Source organism: Cyprinodon tularosa, unplaced genomic scaffold (assembly GCF_016077235.1).
Source record: "Cyprinodon tularosa strain WSP-4 unplaced genomic scaffold, ASM1607723v1 ctg803, whole genome shotgun sequence".
In the NCBI taxonomy this organism is placed as follows: Eukaryota; Metazoa; Chordata; class Actinopteri; order Cyprinodontiformes; family Cyprinodontidae; genus Cyprinodon; species Cyprinodon tularosa.
The window spans coordinates 255722-277577 of record NW_024039567.1 but is presented as its reverse complement, the minus strand read 5'-3'; the positions used below and the strand labels follow the sequence as shown (position 1 = coordinate 277577).

Sequence of the window (21856 nt, the reverse complement as noted above, 5' to 3'; positions counted from 1 at the left end):
AATTGTTAATAAAATGCTGCATATTATCAACCATAAAAAAATCTACTAGAAGGCAGAGGAGGCGCAGTCTGAAGTAATTTTTTGGGGACTGGTAATTGCTAATAATGGCCATTTAATCCCTCAGCAAAAAGTAGTTCATTATGGTATACTAAAAGTGCACTAATTTCATACTAAAATCAGGCAGTGCACTTAGAGTTTACTTATTCTAAACTATATTTCATATACTTAACAATAGTATAGTCAAGTTCACTTGACTATACTATTGTTTACATTATTGTTAAACTTAAAAATCTCCCAATTTAATTTGAATAAGTATTACTTTAGTAGTACTTCAAGTATACTAAAAGTACATTGTTTGGTATACTTTCTAAACTTATACATATACTTAAGTTTTCTTAATAAAATTTACTCTATTCTTTGGTTATTTCCCCCCATGAAAAATCCCTGGCCCCTCCATGGCCCCCATTGTATTTCTTATTTCATCTTGAATCATCACTGTAATACATGGTGTACAGAATTCTGTGCTACAGTTTGGTTTAATTTGCTCCAAGTTTTCTACACTGAAAAAAATAATGCAACCGGTTTTTGGCATTTACTTAATCAGATTCAGTTACTTTAACACAATTGTTTCAAGTCAGCAGGGTAGGACATAAAACAATTGTGTTAAAGTAAATAAATAGTTTTTTTTTTCAGTGTAAAACAAAAATTAGATTTTAATAAGCAGGATAAATGAGCTCTACCCCAAGGTTTGTTTTTTTTGAGTGGAGATAAAACGAGCTGCATGTGAAGGCATCGCAGCTGATGAGAAAACAGGGAGAAAGGAAAGGAGGTGCGGCTGTTGCCACATCCCTCCTCCTGCCACGTCTAGAGCCTCCTCTGCTGCAGCTGTGAAGGTTGCTCTGGCTCTCTGGGTCCAGGAGCAGAAGGATGCGTTTGCAGGAAGCAGCGGAGAAGCGGAAGGAGAGAGGAAACACGTAGAGAGAGCAGCTTTAAGTGGGAGGACCGCTGAATCCTTTTTTCCTGCAGCTGCAGTTGGATGGTCATTGTTCCGCCAAAGGAGGCGTTGGTTATTTCTGTGGGTTTATTCATTTCACTGCTCGGACGGAGAGGAGACCCATGCTCAACGCAGGGAGAATGGAGGAGTTCATCACCGAAGAGGAAGAGCCATGGTACGACCAGCAGGACCTGGAGCAGGGTGAGACAACACGCCGCAGCATCCGCTGCTTGGCACCGCCGGCCCGGGCCGCCCCGGTCCGCTAAACAAAGGCTCCCTTTGGAGCTGCCAGGATGGATGACACCCAGAGATATGTCTGCGCTAAAATCCAGGAGGAAGAAGCTTCTAATGAGCTTCTTTGACAACAATGCAGTGAGAGCATGCCAAGCAAAGGCCTGTTCAGTTTACAGAGCTGGAAATATTCACAGCTCTTCTTTAAAATAGAAAACAATGAGACAAGAAAATTACCTTAATGGTTGCTCTATTTGGTGCACTTTATATGCACTATTTTAAAAGTTGAATCTAGAAAGCATTTTGGATACATTCATTTTGCAGGATTACTTTTATCTAATTATGTTTATTAAACTCTTCAACACAGAGCTAAAAATCTAGATCCTCTACATAGAAATACATGTAGAGTAAAGTGATGCTGTCAGGGCTCTGGTTTGTAATGATTTTATTGCTCAGGAAAAAATAATTAGAGAATTAAGCGTTTTTCAAATATTAGGGATGTAAATAATAATCGTTTTGTATCAATGCATCGACACGTCTGCAAGAGAATCGATTCATTTTTATTAAATTCCTCTGGTCTATTTTTATCCATTTGCTCCTGGACGTAATTCTGACTCCCGTGCTGCGGTGGCGCTAAACCCATTTTGACCTCCTACCTCACTTCCTTTAGGCCCTACCCTCTTTCCACTTGTACACACTCGTGTAAACACAGATGCAGCTTTTATTGATTTATTTCAAATTTGAAACATTGTCTAGCCTGTAAGGTAATAAAAAAAAAAATTAACCAGTTAATTGAATCGTATCGTGGTGTATTCTTGAGTATCTAAAATAGTAAAATCGTTGGGTCAGGAAATTGATACTGAATCGAGTCGCCATGATGGGTGTGATTTACACCCCTAACAAATATTACCAGCTACATTTGCTGTCATTCTTTGTAAGTAGTGTTGCGCTGATGCCATTTTTTGGCCCCGATACCGGATACCTGGCTGTGCAGTATCAGCCGATACTGATACTATCGGTTTGAAATTGATGTGTGTGTGTATGAAGAACTGCATACTACTTGGATGTAAAATAATTGCCATCATGGCTTTGTCAAGCTGCTGCCTACCTTTGTGAAGCAGGAAAAAGACTAATACAAAGTGAATCCAGTAGAACCTTTTATTGCCTACCTGGAATGGATGACAATAGTTGAATAAACTTTTGGCTCTCAAAATGGAATTGGTGCCCTATTTGTTACGCGCCGATACCGATACTACCGTTTAGTACTGGATCAGGTCCCTGCCCGATACTGGTATCGGTATCTGTGCAACACTAATTGTAATCGTAACAAGGAAAAGTAATGGTTTCATTTTTTATTGTGTCTTAATTTTACTTTGGATTTAAAAAAAATAGAGTCAAACTTTTATATGAGCTGTCATTTCAGTGTCAGAACAAAATTACATGATATTTCTTTCCAAAACCATAGCCCTAGTTTGTTTTTGCCGTCCAAAGAGGAGGAGTTGTGCGTTTGACATGATTTGCTGATCTATAGTACAATGGAGTCATTTGGTACAAATCCCTGTCAGGAGTCCTTTTCCATGGAGTTTCCATGTTCTCTCTGGATTCTTTCTGGGTACTCGAGCTTCCTGCCACAATCTGAAAACATGATTTAGGCCAGTCGGTTCTACTAGTGTAAGCTGTCCTTAGATGTGGACTTCTTCAGAATCAGAATCAAGTTTTGTTGCCAAGTAGGTTTGCACTTACAAGGAATTTTTTTTGGTGTTGATGGTGCAGACAAATTATATACACAGATTCTATAGCTATATACAATATAAAACATACAATATACTATATATGTATATAGCCATATACTGTATACACAGTAGACTGTGCGTTAATGTAACACAGGAGGTTCTGGAGATGCTATGTTGGTGTAGCCTCTAGCTCCTAAACGGTGGAGGGAGAGAGGCAGTGTCAGTGTCACGGTGGTCACTGGGCCTTGTTGATAAGGCTGGTAGTGGATGGGAAGAAATTGTTATTGTGCGTGAGGTTTTGGTTCTGATGGACCGCAGCCTCCTGCCAGAGGGAAGTGACCACAATAGTTTGTGGCTGGGGTGCGAGGGATCAGCCACAATCTTCCCTACATGCCTCAGAGTCCTGGAGGCGTACAGATGGAAGATTGCAGCCAATCACCTTTGCAGACCAGATGATTTGCTGCAGGCTGCCCTTGTCTTACAGTCTGTCTTGTGGTGAACAGACACGCAGCTGCGCCTGCTCAATGAACTCTGGAGAAAGGCAGCAGCCCTTCTGTGATCCGTCATGGGTGAGTTAGTCTTAATAATGGATTACAACCAAAGAGAATCTAAATCTACGGGTTCCGTCTGTCATGCAGCCAGTGAGCCTTTGGAAATGCTCCTCAATAAGTATATTGATCATCAGTCACTTCCTGGTAAATGAATTACTGGAGCTCTTTGATTGAATTAACTGGCTTTAAGAACTAGAATTATTTTCTGCTACAGTGAGAAAGCTCTTCCTTTTAGTGCCGCTGTTGGAACATGATTTAAAACCATCTGAATCATCACTTTCCATTCATCCCATGTTTCTTTCAGCTGTTGTTGTTGCAATTCCATTAGCTTGATTTAATTATATCCGTCTAGAAACCATATTATTGTTTTCTCTCATCCACCTTGTATTCTGCTTAGAATGACCTGTACTCAGATCTTTGTAGGACTCAAATGACGGGATGGGTGAGTCATCAGGTTCTCTGCACCACTTACTTCGCTTCCTGTCTTCCTCCGTCTCCCAGTCTCCTGTTGTTGTGCCAGCTAATTATATTGGTGCGTTTTCTGTGGCTGGGTGCTGATGCTGGGAATTCACTGGGCTGAAAACACGTCTGCACACACATACAGCCGATGGGTTTTTAAACCGGCTGCTCTCCGTAGCTGAGAGAGTGACCCCTAAAGTTAGATGGTCTTTATTTATGGAAGAGGTAGACTAAAAAAAAGGTGAAAATGGAACTTGATGAATATAAAAAAGACTGGATTACAGATTAAACCTCAAGAGTGTTCTTCATGTTAGAAGCTGTGTGAGGAAGTATAGAGAACGTGCTGACCAGCGAATCATTAAGGAACGATGCTGTCATCGTATCATTGTGTTATGCATTATTTAGGTAAAAGGCTGGTTAGAGTTTTTAATGCCTAGATTCCGATAACTTTAATCTGAGGACAATAAACTCTAGAGATCGACTGATACAGGTTGCTTAAGGCCAACTGCAATTATTTAACATCAGTCTAATGAAATGCCGATATGTGCTGCCGATGTTTTTGGGTCTAATTTTTGGAGGTGAATTACCTTTTTCTTTCCTTATTTATATGATAGATATGGAATAGTGATAACAATGTTAAACAAGTCCCAGTTTAAACCAATATGAAACCTATATTAACACAAACAAAAATTAACAATTGATTGCAAGTTATGGATTTAACTTCTTATTATAAAGTTAACAAAACATTTTTAAAACAAAAAAGGAAACGCCACCGAATGGTTTGAAACTAAAACAAAATGATTTAAACTACATTACAGGTTCAAGATTTCTTTAAACAACAAATTATGTTTTCAAACAGACTTTTTTTTGCCCCAATGTAACTTCATAGAAATGTAGGAGAGTGTCAGTGAAGGAATTTCACTTGGTTCAATGCATAGCTGCTGAACACTCTAATGAATAAGCCAATGAATGCACATATCGGCCAATACAAAAACAAAAAACAACACCCTGGTATCAGACATTTATATATTTGCCAGCTACCTTTAATGAAAACTAATATAAAGAGCTTTATCTTCAGGATGACCATAAAACATTTATGCTATTTTTTGCTCCAATGTTGATACAGGGTTTTCCAAGTACATCGGTTGTCTGATGAAATTATGTGAAGGGCATGCATTGCCACTCCCCACTCCCTCCATTTGCTATTCATTGATAATATTTGAATAGTTTTGGTTGGTTTATAAATGTATGCATTTCGGAAATGCAACGTTTGGAACAGTTGTTTCCCGATGACTTCAACGCTTTAGATCTTAGAGCCAGAACATGCAGAACAGACACTACTTACAACTTTGAGCTGGACTATGGCTACATTCACACTGCAGCCTGAAGTGACCTAAATCCAATTTGTTTGCCCACATGCGATCTGGATCTGATCTTTTCATGGCAGTCTGAACAACACAGATCTGATTTTTTCCAATCCGACCCAGGCCACTTTGCTATGTGGTCCTGAATCCGATACGAATGTGATCTTTTTTCAAATGCGGCATACATACATAATAGGAATGGAACGGTGTATGAAAACCGTCCGAACCGTTCGGTTCGACTGTCTCGGTTCGGTTCGCGTGTGTTGCGTTCGGTTCATGCTCTGCTCCATTTTCTCATAGGCGAAGCGTTTACACTCCAGAGCAGAAGGTGGCGGTACTGCAACCAAAGCCAACCACCAGTAGTAGACAAGAAGAAGAAGAAGCGAAACAGCGTAGCCGGGTGTAGCAGAAAAAAATCAGTTGTTGTGGAGAATTGTGTGGGTATGGCAAGTGGGAAAAAACAGGCAGGGCTCGATGTTAACCATGGCCCGATCGCCCGGGGCAAGTACTTTTTATTGTCAGGAGAGTACACATTTCATTGCATTTTCCCGCCGGGCAGTGATCGCAAAAAAAAGTATTTATCACTCAAAATTACTTTTAAATCACCGACATTAGCTGAAAACAACACAGCCGGCGGCATTTTTGTTGTTTTGTACACATTCTCGCATGATTTGAAAAAGACTCGTGATTTGAAAAAGCCGTGAGATTTTCAGCCAGTTGGCGTGATTTTTGTCCACCTAGCGGTAATTTTGATGTAGTTACCAAAACGACAAACAAGCTAGAAAGCGCTATCATATGGCAGTCTTCTGTACAGTGGTCATACATTAAAAAATGTTCATTAATTTTTTTCTCTCAGACATTGGAGAGGTGCATTTAAATGTTATAGAGCTAAACATTTTAAATTGGTGACCCGTTATGTTATTATTATTGTCTTGTTGCTGCATTTATTTTGTCAGGGAAAACTAATTCTGAGTCAGTTAAAAGTCAGGGAATTCTGAAATTATGTAAGACTGTGGAAACCCTGTATAAAATAACTGTATAATGATTCTCTAGAAAAGTCACATTATATTAATAGTATTATCTTGTATAAACATACTGTGACTCTAAAATAAGTTATTCATTTGTGACATTGACTTCTGTCTTGTGATTTATCTTAAGTTTTTAACCTGTCAAGTTTTTTTTTTAGATTTTTAACATTACAATTTGTATTTTTCCCAAGCACACAACAGTTTAAAGCAAAGTTAAGTTTGAAAAGAATGTGCAGGAAGGATTGAAAAGAATGTTATAACACGGTAATGTAGGCTTGAGTTCATTATCTGACGCATGCATATACACACACCAGGAACCTGTAAAATAAAAAAATACTGAATTACAAAAAACGTTTAAAAACAAACATGTTTCATTGATATATATACCAAAATGAATATTGGGAACTATATTTATCAAACATTATACTGGGCAAGTAAAAATTGTTTCTGGGCAAATGAAATGTGAAAGTCACTTGCCCAGAGGGCAAGTGGTAAAATTCCTTAACCTCAACCCCTGACAGGAGTTGGAAGACGCGCCAGCAGCACTTTATAGGTCTGCTGAATGGGACCACTTTGCATTTAGAGTGACCTATGATGACGGCGGAAAGAAAGTTGTGGATAAAAGTGCAACAGTGTGCAAGCATTGTGCAACACGTTTTGTTTATGCTAACAGCAACATGACCAACATGTCATGCTAACCCCGAAATCCCTCATACTCCGTCAGCAACCCCCGCTCCGCTCCACCCCGCTGCGCTCCAGACCGCCTGCACAAAGCAAAGCCTACAGCCTCCACTGTGGCTCCCGTCCGCTCGACTCGGAGTTCCTTGGAGATCGTAGAGGGCATGCGCGAGATGATTAAATTCAAAGCAGCAGAACATGCGGAAATGATGCATGGTTTCCGCGAATCATTAAAAATAATTGCAATTCATTCATTTTTTTTAATTTTTTCATTAATTTCATAAAAAAATATTTTTTATTAATTTTTATATATATAGTTTTTTTTTCGGTGTAACAATAAACATAAACCGAACCGAAAACCGTGAACCGAACCGAACCGTGGATTTTGTGAACTGTTCCACCCCTAAGACATAACCTATTACCAATTTTTATTACCATTTTTACCATTATCTGATTAATTGGTTGATAAAAACATATAGTCAACAAATTAATTGATATGCAATATGCTCATTAAGTGCAGCCCTGATTTTTTTAATGCAAAAAATAAAATAAAATCTGCAGGAAAGTTTCAGCTTTAGATTTTGTTGTGTATTAAGGAGAGTTCCTGCAGCCTTTTGGGTGTAGGAAACTCTGCTGGGTCGAGTCCAAAAAGTGAATCTGTGGCTGCGAATGAGAAAAAAAAAAATCAAAGTAAGCAACTGATATAGAAACCTTTCAACAACAGCAATGATTTTAAACTTATCACACAAAACATGTCACTTAAGCTTATCCTAAAGTGTCTGCTGCAAAGTAATGAAAACCCTACAAGTCCTGTTGTCCACATTCCAATGAACCCCATGGGTGAAATACACCTACCAAAGAAACACAGCTGTGGAAGACGTCATCATGCCTGCTGCTTTATCCACATCCCAAGCTGTCTTCTCACTTCTAAGAACCGGTCTGTTATTTAGCCACAACATTTTATCATTTTTAACTTTTCATCTGGTGAGACGGGATATTCATAGTTCACACAGCTCTTGGTACATCTGAAGGAGTGTCTATGTTCTTGACCAGTGGCGTAAACATGTGAGTGTTCCACCTTGTGTGATTCCCTTACAGCTGCGCCCTTAACGAATACCAACCTGGAACATTGTCTGGTTACCTATAGGGCTGAAATGATTAATCAGATTAATCAATTATTGAAATAATCTACTAATTTAGTAATCTAATCTGACTTACCTATATTTTTGGTATATAGACTCTTAATAGGCCATTTGCTGAAAGAATAACCTGTTTACTGCAGTTATTAAGACAGAACTCTATAAATATTGCTGGTGAAGATTCTCAGTCATCCAGGTCAAAGTCATTCCAAAAAAGTCTAGAAAGCTTTTTCAATTCAACATGTCAGAAATGGCGTTGAATTTATAGGCTTTATAGAATGGACCAAAAACAAAGCTGCGTTTTGGTTTAGGAAACAGCCCCTCAGGAATAGCCAAAAAGAGAAAAGAGCAAATCAACACATATGCAGCCACACACGCTCATTATCACACAAACTTCACAAAGTCAGCGTTCAGTTCAGAATACTTTCATATAAAATTATCAATATTTAAGATCAGATCCGATAGCTTTGTAGCAGCAGCTCAGACAGGCAGCTGCACAGCTTCGCCGCGGCACCTCGGTAACACAGTTGGGCCATAACGGTTCCGTGGGCAGTACAGGAGGGGTCAACCAGCCAAATAACTGGATAGTTTTTTCTAATCTGCTTTAGGCAAGTGGGTAGCTACGAAAAAGACACTACATTCAGTTCTCTTTGAATCGTGGGAAGAAGGGCAGCCATTTTTCACCAGCAGAAATCCCACTTCTCTGGGGGAAAGGTGACAACGTAACATGGCTTCAGCTGAAGACTGGCGTGTCCCGCCATTAGACCCGGGGGGAGAAGCCTGCCTAAAGGCCAATTTATGCTCCTGATGCATAGCCTCTGCAGCCATCAAATCTGTCTCTGTGCGCGACCACACCCCCCGTGCAGAGGTTCTGCAACCGTCATCACCCACTTCAAAGAAATCCTGACTATGCGTTGGACAGTCGCAAACCTACGCAGACTTCAAGCGGAAGTGCACAGACAAAAAGCAGCTGTGATTGGTCCTTGGTATGGCTTTCCTTGATTCGGTGCCGGGGCGCGCCATTTTTAAAAAAGAAGGAACAACTACAATGGACAACTATGACCAAAGGTTAATCTGTCTTTTTGCCTACCTTTAATAACAGAACCTGTTCCTCTACGATGTCTAGCAACTCTAGATCCATCTCCGTGACCGTGATATCTTGCAGACGCGCCATTGTTGTTTTGGAAGATTCCGCTGGTGCCGCCGAAGTTCTCGCAAGTTCTTGAATAGTGCTTTGGCGGGAAACTGTTGTGCGTCCCTAGAAATTCCAGACCGATGGTGCAGAAGCATACCTGCAAAACTGGTTCGCAACCAGACCCAAGCGACATTTGATGTGTGCGGTTGCAGAAGCATAATCTACCCTTAAATAATCTCTGTCGCAGGGATGTGACTTTAGGGGGGAGTCACTCTAGCCTTGTCATTGAAATGTAATCTTCAGCTGAAATATTAATTTGTTTGTTTTCTTTGGTGAAACTGAGACTGACGGAGATGTTATGTTACAATTTGTATTCGATATAGCTGCTCCTGATGTAGTAAAAGAGAAATAGCAATACTGTTGCTGAATTTTGCACTGATGGTATTTATTGATTACAATCAAAGTGTATTTTTCGGAATCTTTTCTGCATCATCTGAAATCATCATGGAGGCAATGCAAAATGCAATACAAAGTATCCTAAACAGCTGCTAGCTAAAATTTTAGCCATGATGTGCAGTATGTCCCCAATGATGGAGCCACTGAACACAGTGGTGATACTACCATGGTTTGGGGCACAACTTTCTGTATTTCTTCCGTTCTACAGTACAAAGGATTTCCCTTTACTAGGTTGAAGCTAGCTAAACATTTATAGCTGTTGTTTACCTCTTCTTATCCATATAAGGAGCAGGAATGTAAGGGAAGTTCTCCTTGGCTTTAGTTTCCTCAGAGAAGCTGCAGTCTGCATTGAGCTGAAGGCCGGAGATGTCAGCCAGCAGCTCTGCTGACTCAGAGCTCAAACTGAGAGGGAGGACAGTGACTCATCTTACTTTGGATGTGCTTTAGCGCTGTGTCCCAATGCTGCCAAAGCAACGATTATGCCAAAACAGCTTCCTGAGTAAAGCATCCAGTCTCTCAACCTGCTGCCTCTCAGTGGAGAGAAATCATTTTGGCAGCAGGGTCTGACCTTGATATTAAGTCACCCGGGAGAGAAGGACCCGAAGGGTTGGGTGTGATGCAGAGAAGAGGTCTGGCTTTTTTCTTTAACCGAGCCAGTTCATTACAGAAGGAGCTGATGACCCTTTTGATCATCCCAAACTCTATTATTCCCTTACCTAAAATAGAGCAACATGCTCCATTAATCCTAATGGCTAAAATATGAATGATGTTGCTATTTTCACCCTTTCATTTGTCTATTTTTCTCAATCTGGTCTCTGAATCTCGCTCCTTTTATTCATTTTCTTTGTATTTTCTTCCCAGATCTCCACCTGGCAGCAGAGCTGGGGAAGACTTTACTGGAGAGAAACAAAGAGTTGGAGGATTCTCTGCAGCAGATGTACATCACTAATGAGGAGCAAGTGCAAGAGATTGAGGTACGAACATCCGAGCTTTGCCAGATTCTGTAGAGGAATACGGCTCAGTTCTGTTTGGAGTATGCCAGCAATAAGAAATCCAAAGGGGAATGTAACCCAGGCTTTGTCAAAAAGCCATTTATTATTGTTTCGCCCATCATGAATCACTTTACTACTAAAGGCAGGAACTGATTCCAGATTCTAACAAAGCTGAGGAAGAGTTCTTATAATTTTACATTGCAAATATTAGCAATATAGATATGAAGTATTTACTGATTCCAGGCTTTAATGTCTAAATTCTGTGAAATGCATCTTATTAAATCCTTATCCTTATTATGTGTTTCAATTCTATATCAAAGAAACCTTCAGTTATTAAGAAAATACTATCTATATTTCAAACATTGGATTCAAATCACAGCCATTTCATTGAAATGAGCCTCCCGTCTCTTTAAGAGCCTCCTGCCGTTTCAATCGCTCCCATATCTGCACATTATGACAACAATCCTACACACTGTTTCCAGCTGGTCTTAGAAGTACTTTTAAATATTTTGATTTGAAAAAAGGATAAGCATTACAATATCGTATTTAACCATACTTGAATGATTCAACTTCAGACCCGGGAACAACCGGAACAGGGCCAAGGATCTTAGAAGACATTCCAGTTCAGTTAGATTTCTCACACTCATCCTCTCATATTTACGTCAATGTTAAGCTACTTTATGCAGAAACATTGAGTATAAAACATCAAGTTTACCTGGGAGATTAATAAAGGTGTTTTCGTACTTCTAGTTGTTGGAATAGCTCTGGCTTTTATACTCCCTGCAGCAGTGTGTCGCAGTGAGCTTGATATTTTTGATTTATGCCCGGTTTTGAAGCGTGGTCTGCGCTATGTTATTCCACACCGCAACGCAAGAGGGACAATCACTAGTTGTGAGGAAGCGGGGGCAAGTTTTTGCGACAACGGAGGGACATGAGGGCGAAAAAGAGCTGGGAAAAAGGGTCCCAGTGTTCTCGTGCACCTCGCTCTTCTAGCTGGTCCAACTTCACAACTCGTTTTCTTCAATGGCGGTCATACAAACAAAAAAAGCCGGTAAAGTACCAAACAGGAAATACGCCTAGTCTAGAGCGCTTGTTGATTAGACCAATCAGAGGCTCCAGTCACCTACAATTTTAGAGAGGTGCACCAGTGTCTGCGGAAGGGGCGGGGGCACATCTAAGTTAACTGCGACACATGCAGACCACCTGGTTTCTGAGTATTAATCAGCCTTAAACCTTCTTTTTCTGAGGGTTTCTTTCCGTTAAAGGGGAGTTTTTTCTCTCCACTGTGGCTGCAAGCATGCTGTGTGTAAGGGATGGCTTTTGAGTCATTAGCTACGTTTACATTGAAACAAAAAACCTGACTGAAGGCCTGATCAGATCAAAAGTGTGTCATGCAAACATGTCAGACTGAAGATTCTAATCCCACTAGAAAGTCATTTTTTTTTCCCGATCGACATTCCAGTTGGAATCCATCCTGGCCTCTACCACTGTAGCAAAGGAGAGTTTACATAAGGTATAACTTAACTGCCAAAAATAAAAGTATGTTGCAACTAGGGCTGAATCAATTAATGGTGATTAATCAATTATTTTAATAATCGTCAACTAACTAAATATTAGATGAATCGTTAACTGGTGCATACAGACTCTAAAACCTGCCTCTATCTGAGAGGGAAACCCACTGAGAGCAGTAATTGTACCAAAAAAAAAAATAAATAAATAAAAAAGTATAAATTTTGCATTTAAGAGACAAGTATTTTCCGCCTGTCAATATTCTTCAGAACCTGGTTTAATTGAGTAAAAAGTCTTTAAGGAACCTTTTGCTTTCCGATTATTATTCAATTAATCGAAAAAATAATCACCTGTTGAATCAATTTGCAAATGAATCGTTAGTTGCAGCCCTAGTTGATGGAATGAAGGCCCATAGTGAAAAAACCACATCAACAGACACGACTGAAGAACCGAAGTAAAAGAATGAGTGAATGAGTGTGAGTGGCGGACAGAACGAGTAGCTACAGCTGAGGATGAGCAGAAAAAACCTTCTTCTTCTACTATTAAACCCTTTACGGAAAACTAGTCAGTTCTGCACATGCTTGGATGATTTAATCTGATTGAAACCTTGGTACATTTATACATGCATCATGATCGGATCCTTTTATTTACTGTCCATGTAAACAGAGATTTAGAACTTCCAATCAACCAGGATTTAGATCAGATCGTAGAAGTTTTGAGAATGTAGCCAATGAGTCCATTTCAATCAGCTAGTTTTCCTTAGGTTGAAGACTATGAACTAATCTGCCTGGATGATCTGGTTAAATTGTGTCTATAAAGTACCTTGACCTGTTGTGAATTGGTGCAGTATAAATTAAATTAACTGAATATTTGCAGAGAAGCTGTGTAAATGTTTTGTTCTTTAAAAGGATGTTTAAGAGGTGAAAGATCCGTGTTTCTGTTTGTCCTCTAGTACCTGTCTAAGCAGATGGAGGTGCTCCGGGACATGAACGAGCAGCATGCCAAAGTGTACGAGCAGCTGGATAACACGGCCAGAGAACTGGAGCGCACCAACCACACGCTGGTCAGGGACAGCAAAGCCTCTCAGCAAAAGATCGAGAGGTGAGAAGGATGTGGAGTTTTCCGTATCCGTTTTATCTGTTCAATTCTTACTCAATCTGTTTAAAGCTTTGTTTTGTTTTTCTTCCACTTAAGCTTGACGGGGACCATTGAGACATTGCAGAACAAGGTGGAGTCCTTATCAGCGCAGGTGGAGCAGCTCCGCTCTATGGAGCAGCTCCGAGTCAGGAGGGAGAAAAGGGAGCGACGCAAAACCATCCATTCCTTTCCATGTTTGAGGGAGCTCTGTACGGCACCACGGTGGGTGTTTCCTGCTGCGTGAATGAGATGCATCAACTATCAGAGGTTTGGTTAAAGCCAAGGAACAAAGAATGTGGTGATGATTGAGATCATAATCCAGAAACAGGAATTTCCTATAGGATTGATTAATTTTATTTGAGACTTTGCAGATTCAGTCCAGGGTCGGGGGTTCAGTCAGCAATGCCTTCAGGAACCTGGGTGTTGTTTTCGACCGTGAACTGAACTTTAAACAACAAATAAATGCTGTTTTCAAAGCTAGCTTTTTCCAGCTGCGCCTTTTAACCAAGGTGAAACATTTACTCTCACGCTAAGACCTGGAGAAGGCGATTCACACATTTATTAGTTCTCGGTTGGACCACTGCAACGCTCTCTACTCTGGCTTCCCACAGTCGCCACTCCAACGGTTACATTCACTACAGATTGCAGCAGCTCGTCTCCTCTCTGGCTCATCCAGGCAAAGCCACATCACTCCAATCCTCTCCTCCCTGCACTGGCTCCCGGTCCGTTTTAACACTTGTTTTTAAAGTCGTAGGGAAATAATATTTAAATGTCAAATCATTCTGGCTTAAACATATAAATGTACTCTTTATCAGATGATCTTGTCCCAAAATTTAAAACATTTCTAAAAAAAAAAAAAAAATCCTGTCTTAAAATCTATTTTTTTTTCCTGTTATCTTATGCAGGCCAGGTAATTATACGTCAGCTTGTTCACCTAAATTCAGCCAATCATCTATCAACAGTCATCTGTCAATCAAATTTTTTTGGTCATAGCATCTTGATTCATATGTCGCAGCTGATATACGCAAAATAAGAATAATTTCCACAAAACTCTCCTCCTCTTGCATGTTTCCTCTGTCCATAGCGTTCCTTGACAGTGTCGTTTCTAAGTCACCAATTTAGTGCTACTTGGTCCCAATGTTATTTCCCATTGGGAACCTACTAGCACTAAGTTGCTAACTGGTTAGCAAGATGCTTCCCAGAAACCACCACAACCAAACTGTTTGCGAACCTTCCGCCACAACAATCCCGCCCCCTTGATAAACAACCAATCACATTCACTCTATTCACTTGTGTAAAGTCTTGCACCTGTCAGCAGAATTTGGAAATGCAGCGGTTGGAACAGCCAATTCCCTACGACTTTAAAGCCCCCCTAATGGTCTCGCTCTGCTATATTTAACTGAGATGTTGACCGTACATCGCCCCGGCAGAGCTCTCCGGTCTGCTGATCAAATGGTTCTGGACGTCCCTAGGTCCAGGTATAAACAGTGGGGCGATCGTTCTTTTGTGGTTACCGCGCCTTTTTTTTTTTTTAATACTTAAGTCACATTGTTTTATGCTTCTGTTTTTTTTTTTTTGCAATGTTTTTATCTTTCTATGAAGCTCTTTGGTCTTCCTGGTGTTGTTGTGAAGTGCTATATAAATAAACTTTGATTTGATATTATTTAGCAGAACAAGCAGTTCTCCCCCAAACCAGAGGGTGGCAGCTGTGAAAGCTTCAGCATCAGTTTTTAAAACGTCGGAAGTATTATACACAAGAGAGAAATACAAAAAGAGAAGAAAGAGGAGCCATTGCTCGCTCTGTGATTGTTGTTCTCATCACACTTTGTAGAAACATTACCCGATAGTGGTTTTGATAAAACTGAATCATTATTATATTATATCTCTATATATAGAGATATATTATATAATGATGGAAATAGCGATGTTGGCATTTGTTTTAAAATCTCACGACATTAGCATGCTAATCTTTGTTTTCGAGGTAGCATAAAATAAACTTAAAATACACCCTATAAAACAATATTTTCTCATAATTTGAAGGAAATATAAGGTGTTGGGAAATGAGGACAAATAAATCTACTCTGCAAACCTTTACATTGAATTATTTCTTGATTCCGTCCTTCCATGAAGCTAACGCTGCTACCCTGTCATTAGCTTTCCTGTCACATGACAACTATTGGGGTTGCAAGTTGACAGAGATGTTAAACAAAGTTCTCTTTTGTGTTGGAAATAACAGTGATTCCCAGCGAAGGGTGTTATTTTTTTATGAAAAATAAATAAAATACTAATGTGTTTTTCAAGCATATACTTTCATTTAAGAAAAGGAATTTCTGTGCCATTGTCAATAAAGCTACTTTTATAGCCAAAACACTCGATATGAAACAATATTCTATATAATGTAAATAGTAGGGCTGGGTAAAAAAATCGATTTTGGATCGATTCCTTTAGATTTTTGCAAAATCGGTGTCTAGGGAATGAGATCAATTAGTTTTATAGTGACGCGCATGACGTTCAGATTCAAATGAGCGGGAAAGATGCACCCAAGATGACTTCAAGCCAGACAGCTGCAAATATAGCCAATAGGTTGACTGAAGACGATAACAAATGGGGGCTGGCGAGCAAACACCCTGTACATTAGTATTACAGAGAACTACAGGGTGGTTTGTGCAGGGAAGATAATTAAGCTCATGCATGCCTGCTGTGTTCCCATTGTTTTACGTCTGCTTGCTGGTGTGAGGCTTCACTTTTTCACTTTTCACAAACAAGTTTGCACTTTTGAGACAGTTTTCTTCACATTTCAAGTTTAAACTATCTGATTTACAAGTTTGCATTTTGTATTTAATATGACAGGAAAAAATAAAATACATGAGTATTTTCAAACACAGTTGAATCACTTTCATTATTGTAAAAACAGATCAATCGAAATTGATCGATTTAGAACTGTATGAATCATAATCGAATCGATTCAGGACTTTGGCGAAAATACCCAGCCCTAATGAATAGTGATAGTCTTTGTCAGTTATTACCCCATTTACACTACCCTTGAAAAACCGATTCATGCTGAGACCGGTCCAAGCTCGGATCAGTCAACCAGGCAGAGCTCGGTTCTGACGACCGTTTACACATCACGCTATCTCGGTTCCTCGCCTCCTAGTGCCGATCTGCGGTATTACTGCCAGTATTGAAGGAGGAAATCAAGCAGTTGGTGGCGGTAATGCACCAAAAGTTGTTTGCCAACAGCCATAAAACCCAAGAAGAGAAGATTTCGAGAATATTTCAATTGTTGTTTATAGTGGTTCTTCTTCTTCTGTTTTGTGTTGGTTGGCAAGCAACTTCCGGAGGGGCATTACCGCCAACTACTGGAATGGAGTGTGAATCGGGATGTGCAGCCAGACAGAGATGACGCGTTCTGCTCATGCGCTCTTGTTATCAGAGAACCGAGCCAGGGAAAAACCAAGCCGAGCCCACCTCTGGAACAGGTCTGCAGTTAGCTCGGTCCGGTTGGGTCTAGCTCGGTTCAGTTCAGTTTACTTTCCATTTACACACGATAAATGATCTCAGTTTCTGATCTCGGACCGGTCTCTGCACGGTTTTTCAAGGGTAGTGTAAACGGGGTATATGTCTAGTAATTGTAGCATAAAGGAAAAATGACTAAATCTATTTTCTGCCTGGGACAGAAATTCTTTGATAGTTGCAGAATCACACAAATATTTTCAGTGGAATAAAAAGCAAATGTTTCCTGGCAGGTATGAGGATGAGTTTGTAGTGGGCCGGGCTGAGAGCTTTACGGTGGAAAGCAAACGTCAGCCGTATGAAGAAGACAACCAGCCCTTGAGGGAGGCGGTGTCGGCACTGAGAGCCGCTGTCCGGACTGAGAGAGGAAGAAGGGAGGGAGTGGAGAGGGAGTGCAACCTCCTGATCGCAGAATTCTCCCGCCTGCAGACACGAGTGCAGGTAAAGAGTGAAACTGTTCCAACTTTTCCACACACAGATGTTACTTTGTTTTTTCCTAGACATTTATCATCTTTTCCATTTAGCAATAGTCCTCCCTTTGGAAGCCAAGTCAAATCTCTTATTGTTTTTAGTGTTGCCATTTTTAGGCCCCGATACACAATACCTGGCTGTGCAGTGTTGGCCGATAGCGACACCGTCTGTTTGAAATTGATGTGTTTATATATGAAGAACTGCATACTACTTGGATGTAAAATAATTGCCATCATGACTTTGTCAAGCTGCTGCCTACCTTTGTGAAGCAGGAAAAAGACTAGAACAATAAAACTTTTTTTATTGCCTACCTGGAATGGGTGACAATAGTTGAATAAACTTTTGGCTCTCAAAATGGTATCAATGCCCTATTTGTTGGTACTCACTGATACCGATAGCCCCGCTCTATACTGGTATCTGTATCGGTGCAACACTAATAGTTTTGGTTTCATCCCAGGATGCAGAGAGCTGCCAGGCACGTGTTCGGGAGCTGGAGGTGGAGCTGCAGGAGCTGCAGCAGCTTCGTCGCGCTCGGACCTTCCTGCTGAGCAGCGAGGATGATGGAGTGGCCCTAACCCAGACTGTCCTCAGCATCACCCCTGAAACCGACACTTTCCTGGAGGCAGAGGACGCTGAGACCGGCGGTGGGGTGAGAGAGGAAGCGGATGGTGGAGCGGGCGTCGAAGGCGAGGCTTTACCAGAGTCCAGCCCCGTGAGGAAGAGCTGCAGCGACACGGCACTGAACGCCATCGTGGCTCGGGACGCGTCGGGCCGCAGGAGAGGCAGCTACGCCATCCACGCCAACAGCGTTAGGAAGCGAGGGATGTCCATCCTCAGGGAGGTGGATGAGCAGTACCACGTCCTGCTGGAGAAATACGAGGAGCTGTTGGGGAAATGCAGGCGCCACGAGGAGAGCCTGTGCCACGCAGGCGTCCAGACTTCCCGCCCCGTTTCTCGTGACCCCTCCATGAAAGACTGCGCCATGGGCCCCATCCCGGCACCTCCTCCCACACCCACCCAGTCCCCCTCCACCCCCGAAGCTATCGAGAGCATCAGCAAACAGGTGGAGGCGGTGGATAAGCGGCTGGGACAGAACACTCCAGAGTACAAGGCGCTTTTCAAGGAGATCTTTTCCCGCATCCAAAAAACCAAAAAGCTACCAAAGCTGCAAAAGTAGGGAAATCGAGCAAATCTGGAAAATCAGGCAAACGCTAAAACAGGAGGACGATGCTATTTAAACATGGGTGGACACATTCCTATAGAGGTTGCTACTACTAAAACTCAAGCATTTATTTCATCCAGAACTAAGTTAAACAAAAACCTCCGAAAGATAAACCACTCCAATCGCACCTCATAACTTAGGAAACACGCCTCAAATCCAGTAAACCTTCTAGAAAATATCTTATTCTCTTCCACTATTATTTTATTTAGTCTGCAGCAAAAAGAAAATCAGATGATGGCCGATTTTACTGCCTTACTAGCTCTACACATTACACTTCTAACACCATAGCTGTGGCTAAACAGCCCAGTATTGCACCTAAAGTTCAGGTTTAAGTAAAATAAGACAATTGGAGGGCTAGATGTAACAATTACTCAAGATATATCTGTAAACCGTCTCACTAATATCTACATATTTCTTATAAGAGAAGAGTTGATCTCATATACAGCGCCTAACAGAAGTATTTATACTCCTCAGCTTTCAACATTTCAACCATGATTGTATTTTATTAGGATTCCATGTGATGGACCAACAGAAATTAGTCTATTACTGTGAAGTAGAGAGTTAATAATGAAGGATTTCTGCAGATTAAATCTGAAAAGTGAGATGTGTTCAGACTCCTGGTTCTACAGCTTTGCTGGTCTAGAAAGTTACGTTTCTTTGGAAGCTAGCTGAAGCTCCATCAGGTTGGATTGAGTGTAAGGATCAGTTTTTAAGTGTTTGGAAAGATTCTGGATCAGATTTTGGTCTGCACTTTGACTAGGCCATTCAAACTAGAAATAGACAAGATTCACCGACCATAGTAAGACTAAAACACAAAACATGGATTTTATTTACATTTTTAGTTGCTCTGAACTGATTTTTTTTAAAGTTCGGAATGAATATCAATGCATGCCACACCGTTCAGATCTTTTATTATTTAGAAGCTTAAAAAACATGCCTTATGTTTTGTTTTTTTCCACTTCCCATTTCTATTCTTTTATGTGATGGTCCATCACATCAAATCAGAATGAAATTCAGTGAGGTTTGTGGGATGGGTGTGAATAGTTTCTGAAGGCACCATATTAAACATGTCTTTGTCTGTGTTTCGACCTAGAGGTGCTAATATAAAAACACTAATATTGTCTGTAATGAGTCTGGATAAGATGTGTCGTCAATGCGTCAATGAAGTTAAGTCCTTCTGAAGAGAAACAGGTCCGTTCCTGCGTCCTTACTTCTACATAGAGGAAGTAATGTAGAAGTAGTAAAGACAAGCTCACAGCTCTAAAGATGAACTATTTTATATTTTAGTTGTTTCATTTTGTGCTCACTTGGAAATAAAAGAACTCAAAGCAAACAAGGGTTAAAACAACATTAATTTATGGACAGTTAATCTGACAATAATCTTTAAATTTCTAAACATTTCCCTGAATTCTGGTTTTAATTTCCTTTTAGTACCTCATATATGTGTATTGTATCCTACTGTTTACACAGACAATGATTCATACTCTCTGCTTCCTGCTCAGGGATAGTCAGCTGCAAATCATCCCACCATAGAAATCCTGTATTCATAGAGGCTGCATTCTCTCAATGTCCAGCTGTTGTGACCTAATCAAATGTTCCTCCTTCCATTTGCCTTGGATGTCATTAGTGGGATTCATAAATAATGCTGCATCTAATGGAACGCTATGCTCCATGACCAGGACATAAACTATTATACTGATTATGCTGATAACTCTTATATCAATATAAACACATTATGCTTCTTAACCTTTTGGGGATTGAAATAAAAAAGAAAATTTTCACAGATATGTGTTGCATCTTACTATAGGTGTAATTAGAGGGATACACACCGAAATGCACAGAAAGATAAATTCATCACTTTAACACAGACTTGGTGTTCCATAGCATAAGTAGATTACTTTACTAACTTATAATAAAAAAAAAAATGGGCATATCACATTGGACAGTCAGTATGATGTGCCTTTTAAAAAGTCTGAGTTGCTTTTTTCTGTTAATATAACATACAATATATTTCACATGACTTTTTCAATTGAGAAATACAATAAACACTACAAAATGACAGTGCCATCCACTTAATATAGAATTACTACATTGACATTTAACAGTGAATGACTTTCTGTTTACTCTACTTTCTATTTTCCAACAGGAAGGACAAATGGAACATCTCAAAAATGACTTTCATAGAGATTTTAGACAAATAAAGCAGTTATTTTACTTGTAGAAAAAGAATGATTGTTGTTAACACAAAGTTGTAGCGTAATATGGCTAACAGCCCGAGCTAAAAGAGGCTAACATGTTAGCTACTGAGCACAGCTAGCTACAGCACTACCCTTTATTTTATGGTCTTGCAGTTACTTTGTTCACCATAAACAGATTTTTTTTTTATCGATCAGGTAAAACTTCATCGGTCATTAGACACGCTAACACAAGCCAAATGCTACACACGTAGCCATTTTTAATGCACATGTCTGTGGGAGTGGGGAGTACCAATATGGCTGCCAATGGCTTCACTTTTTTCAGGCTATCTGTAATCCAGTGAATAAATAGAGATAAGTAGTTCATACGTTCAGCAGCCATGTTGGATTTATAAGTCTGTGAGGGAGGGATATCTTCCTCTTTTTAAGTGTAAACTTCACACCACCACCCAATTAATTCCCCAGCTTTCTGGATTTAAATGGAAAACAGGATGATTTTAGCTTGTGGTTAAAACTGTGTAGCTTTGCTAGCCAAACTGAAATTAGCTAAGATGATTTTTATGTTAGCAATAGCTTGTTTCCCTTTAAAGTATTGGTAAGGATTCACATTGGTCCAAGCTTAGAGAAACTCTAACCAAGATGGTATTGTTTCACACATTGATTTACTGGATCTTGGGATATTTTAAAATATTTGTGAGATTTACTTTGAGATATTCAATGACCATGCTAATAGTAATACAAGCTTGTATGCATTTTTGCTGAATTCTGTACATTCTGAAGGTTTTTGCAGTTAAAAGTTTATTGAGATGCTAATTGTGAGAAGACTAAAGAGTTTACATGAGAGCAGCTATTTTGGAATTTTAAGAAAAAGGCTGGAGAAAATTTTTCCCATCCAGAGGTCTGACATCTTGTTAGCTTTACTAATACTATTGATAATATTTTCCAGGTCTGGAATAGAACGGTAATAAAGTCGTAGGGTAGCGGCTGTTCCAATGGCTGCAGTTCCAAATTCTACCGACTGGTGCACAACTTTACACGAGGGAATAAAG

General features: G+C 40.1%; 1 protein-coding gene across 2 annotated transcripts; it reads left to right on the top strand.

The window, feature by feature from the left end:
- Window positions 1–805: 805 nt before the first annotated feature.
- LOC119774243 (cerebellar degeneration-related protein 2-like) lies at window positions 806–21707 on the top strand. 2 transcript variants are annotated; one of them, XM_038271674.1, is made up of 6 exons: window positions 806–1169; window positions 10630–10742; window positions 13222–13370; window positions 13464–13628; window positions 17153–17360; window positions 17848–21707. In XM_038271674.1, the coding sequence occupies exons 1-6, from the start codon at window positions 1037–1039 to the stop codon at window positions 18565–18567; spliced, it is 1488 nt and encodes a 495-aa protein (XP_038127602.1). In that variant the 5' UTR covers window positions 806–1036; the 3' UTR covers window positions 18568–21707. The 2 variants fall into 2 exon arrangements, with proteins under 2 accessions (XP_038127602.1, XP_038127603.1); XM_038271675.1 differs by having other exon boundaries at window positions 808–1195.
- Window positions 21708–21856: the final 149 nt, after the last annotated feature.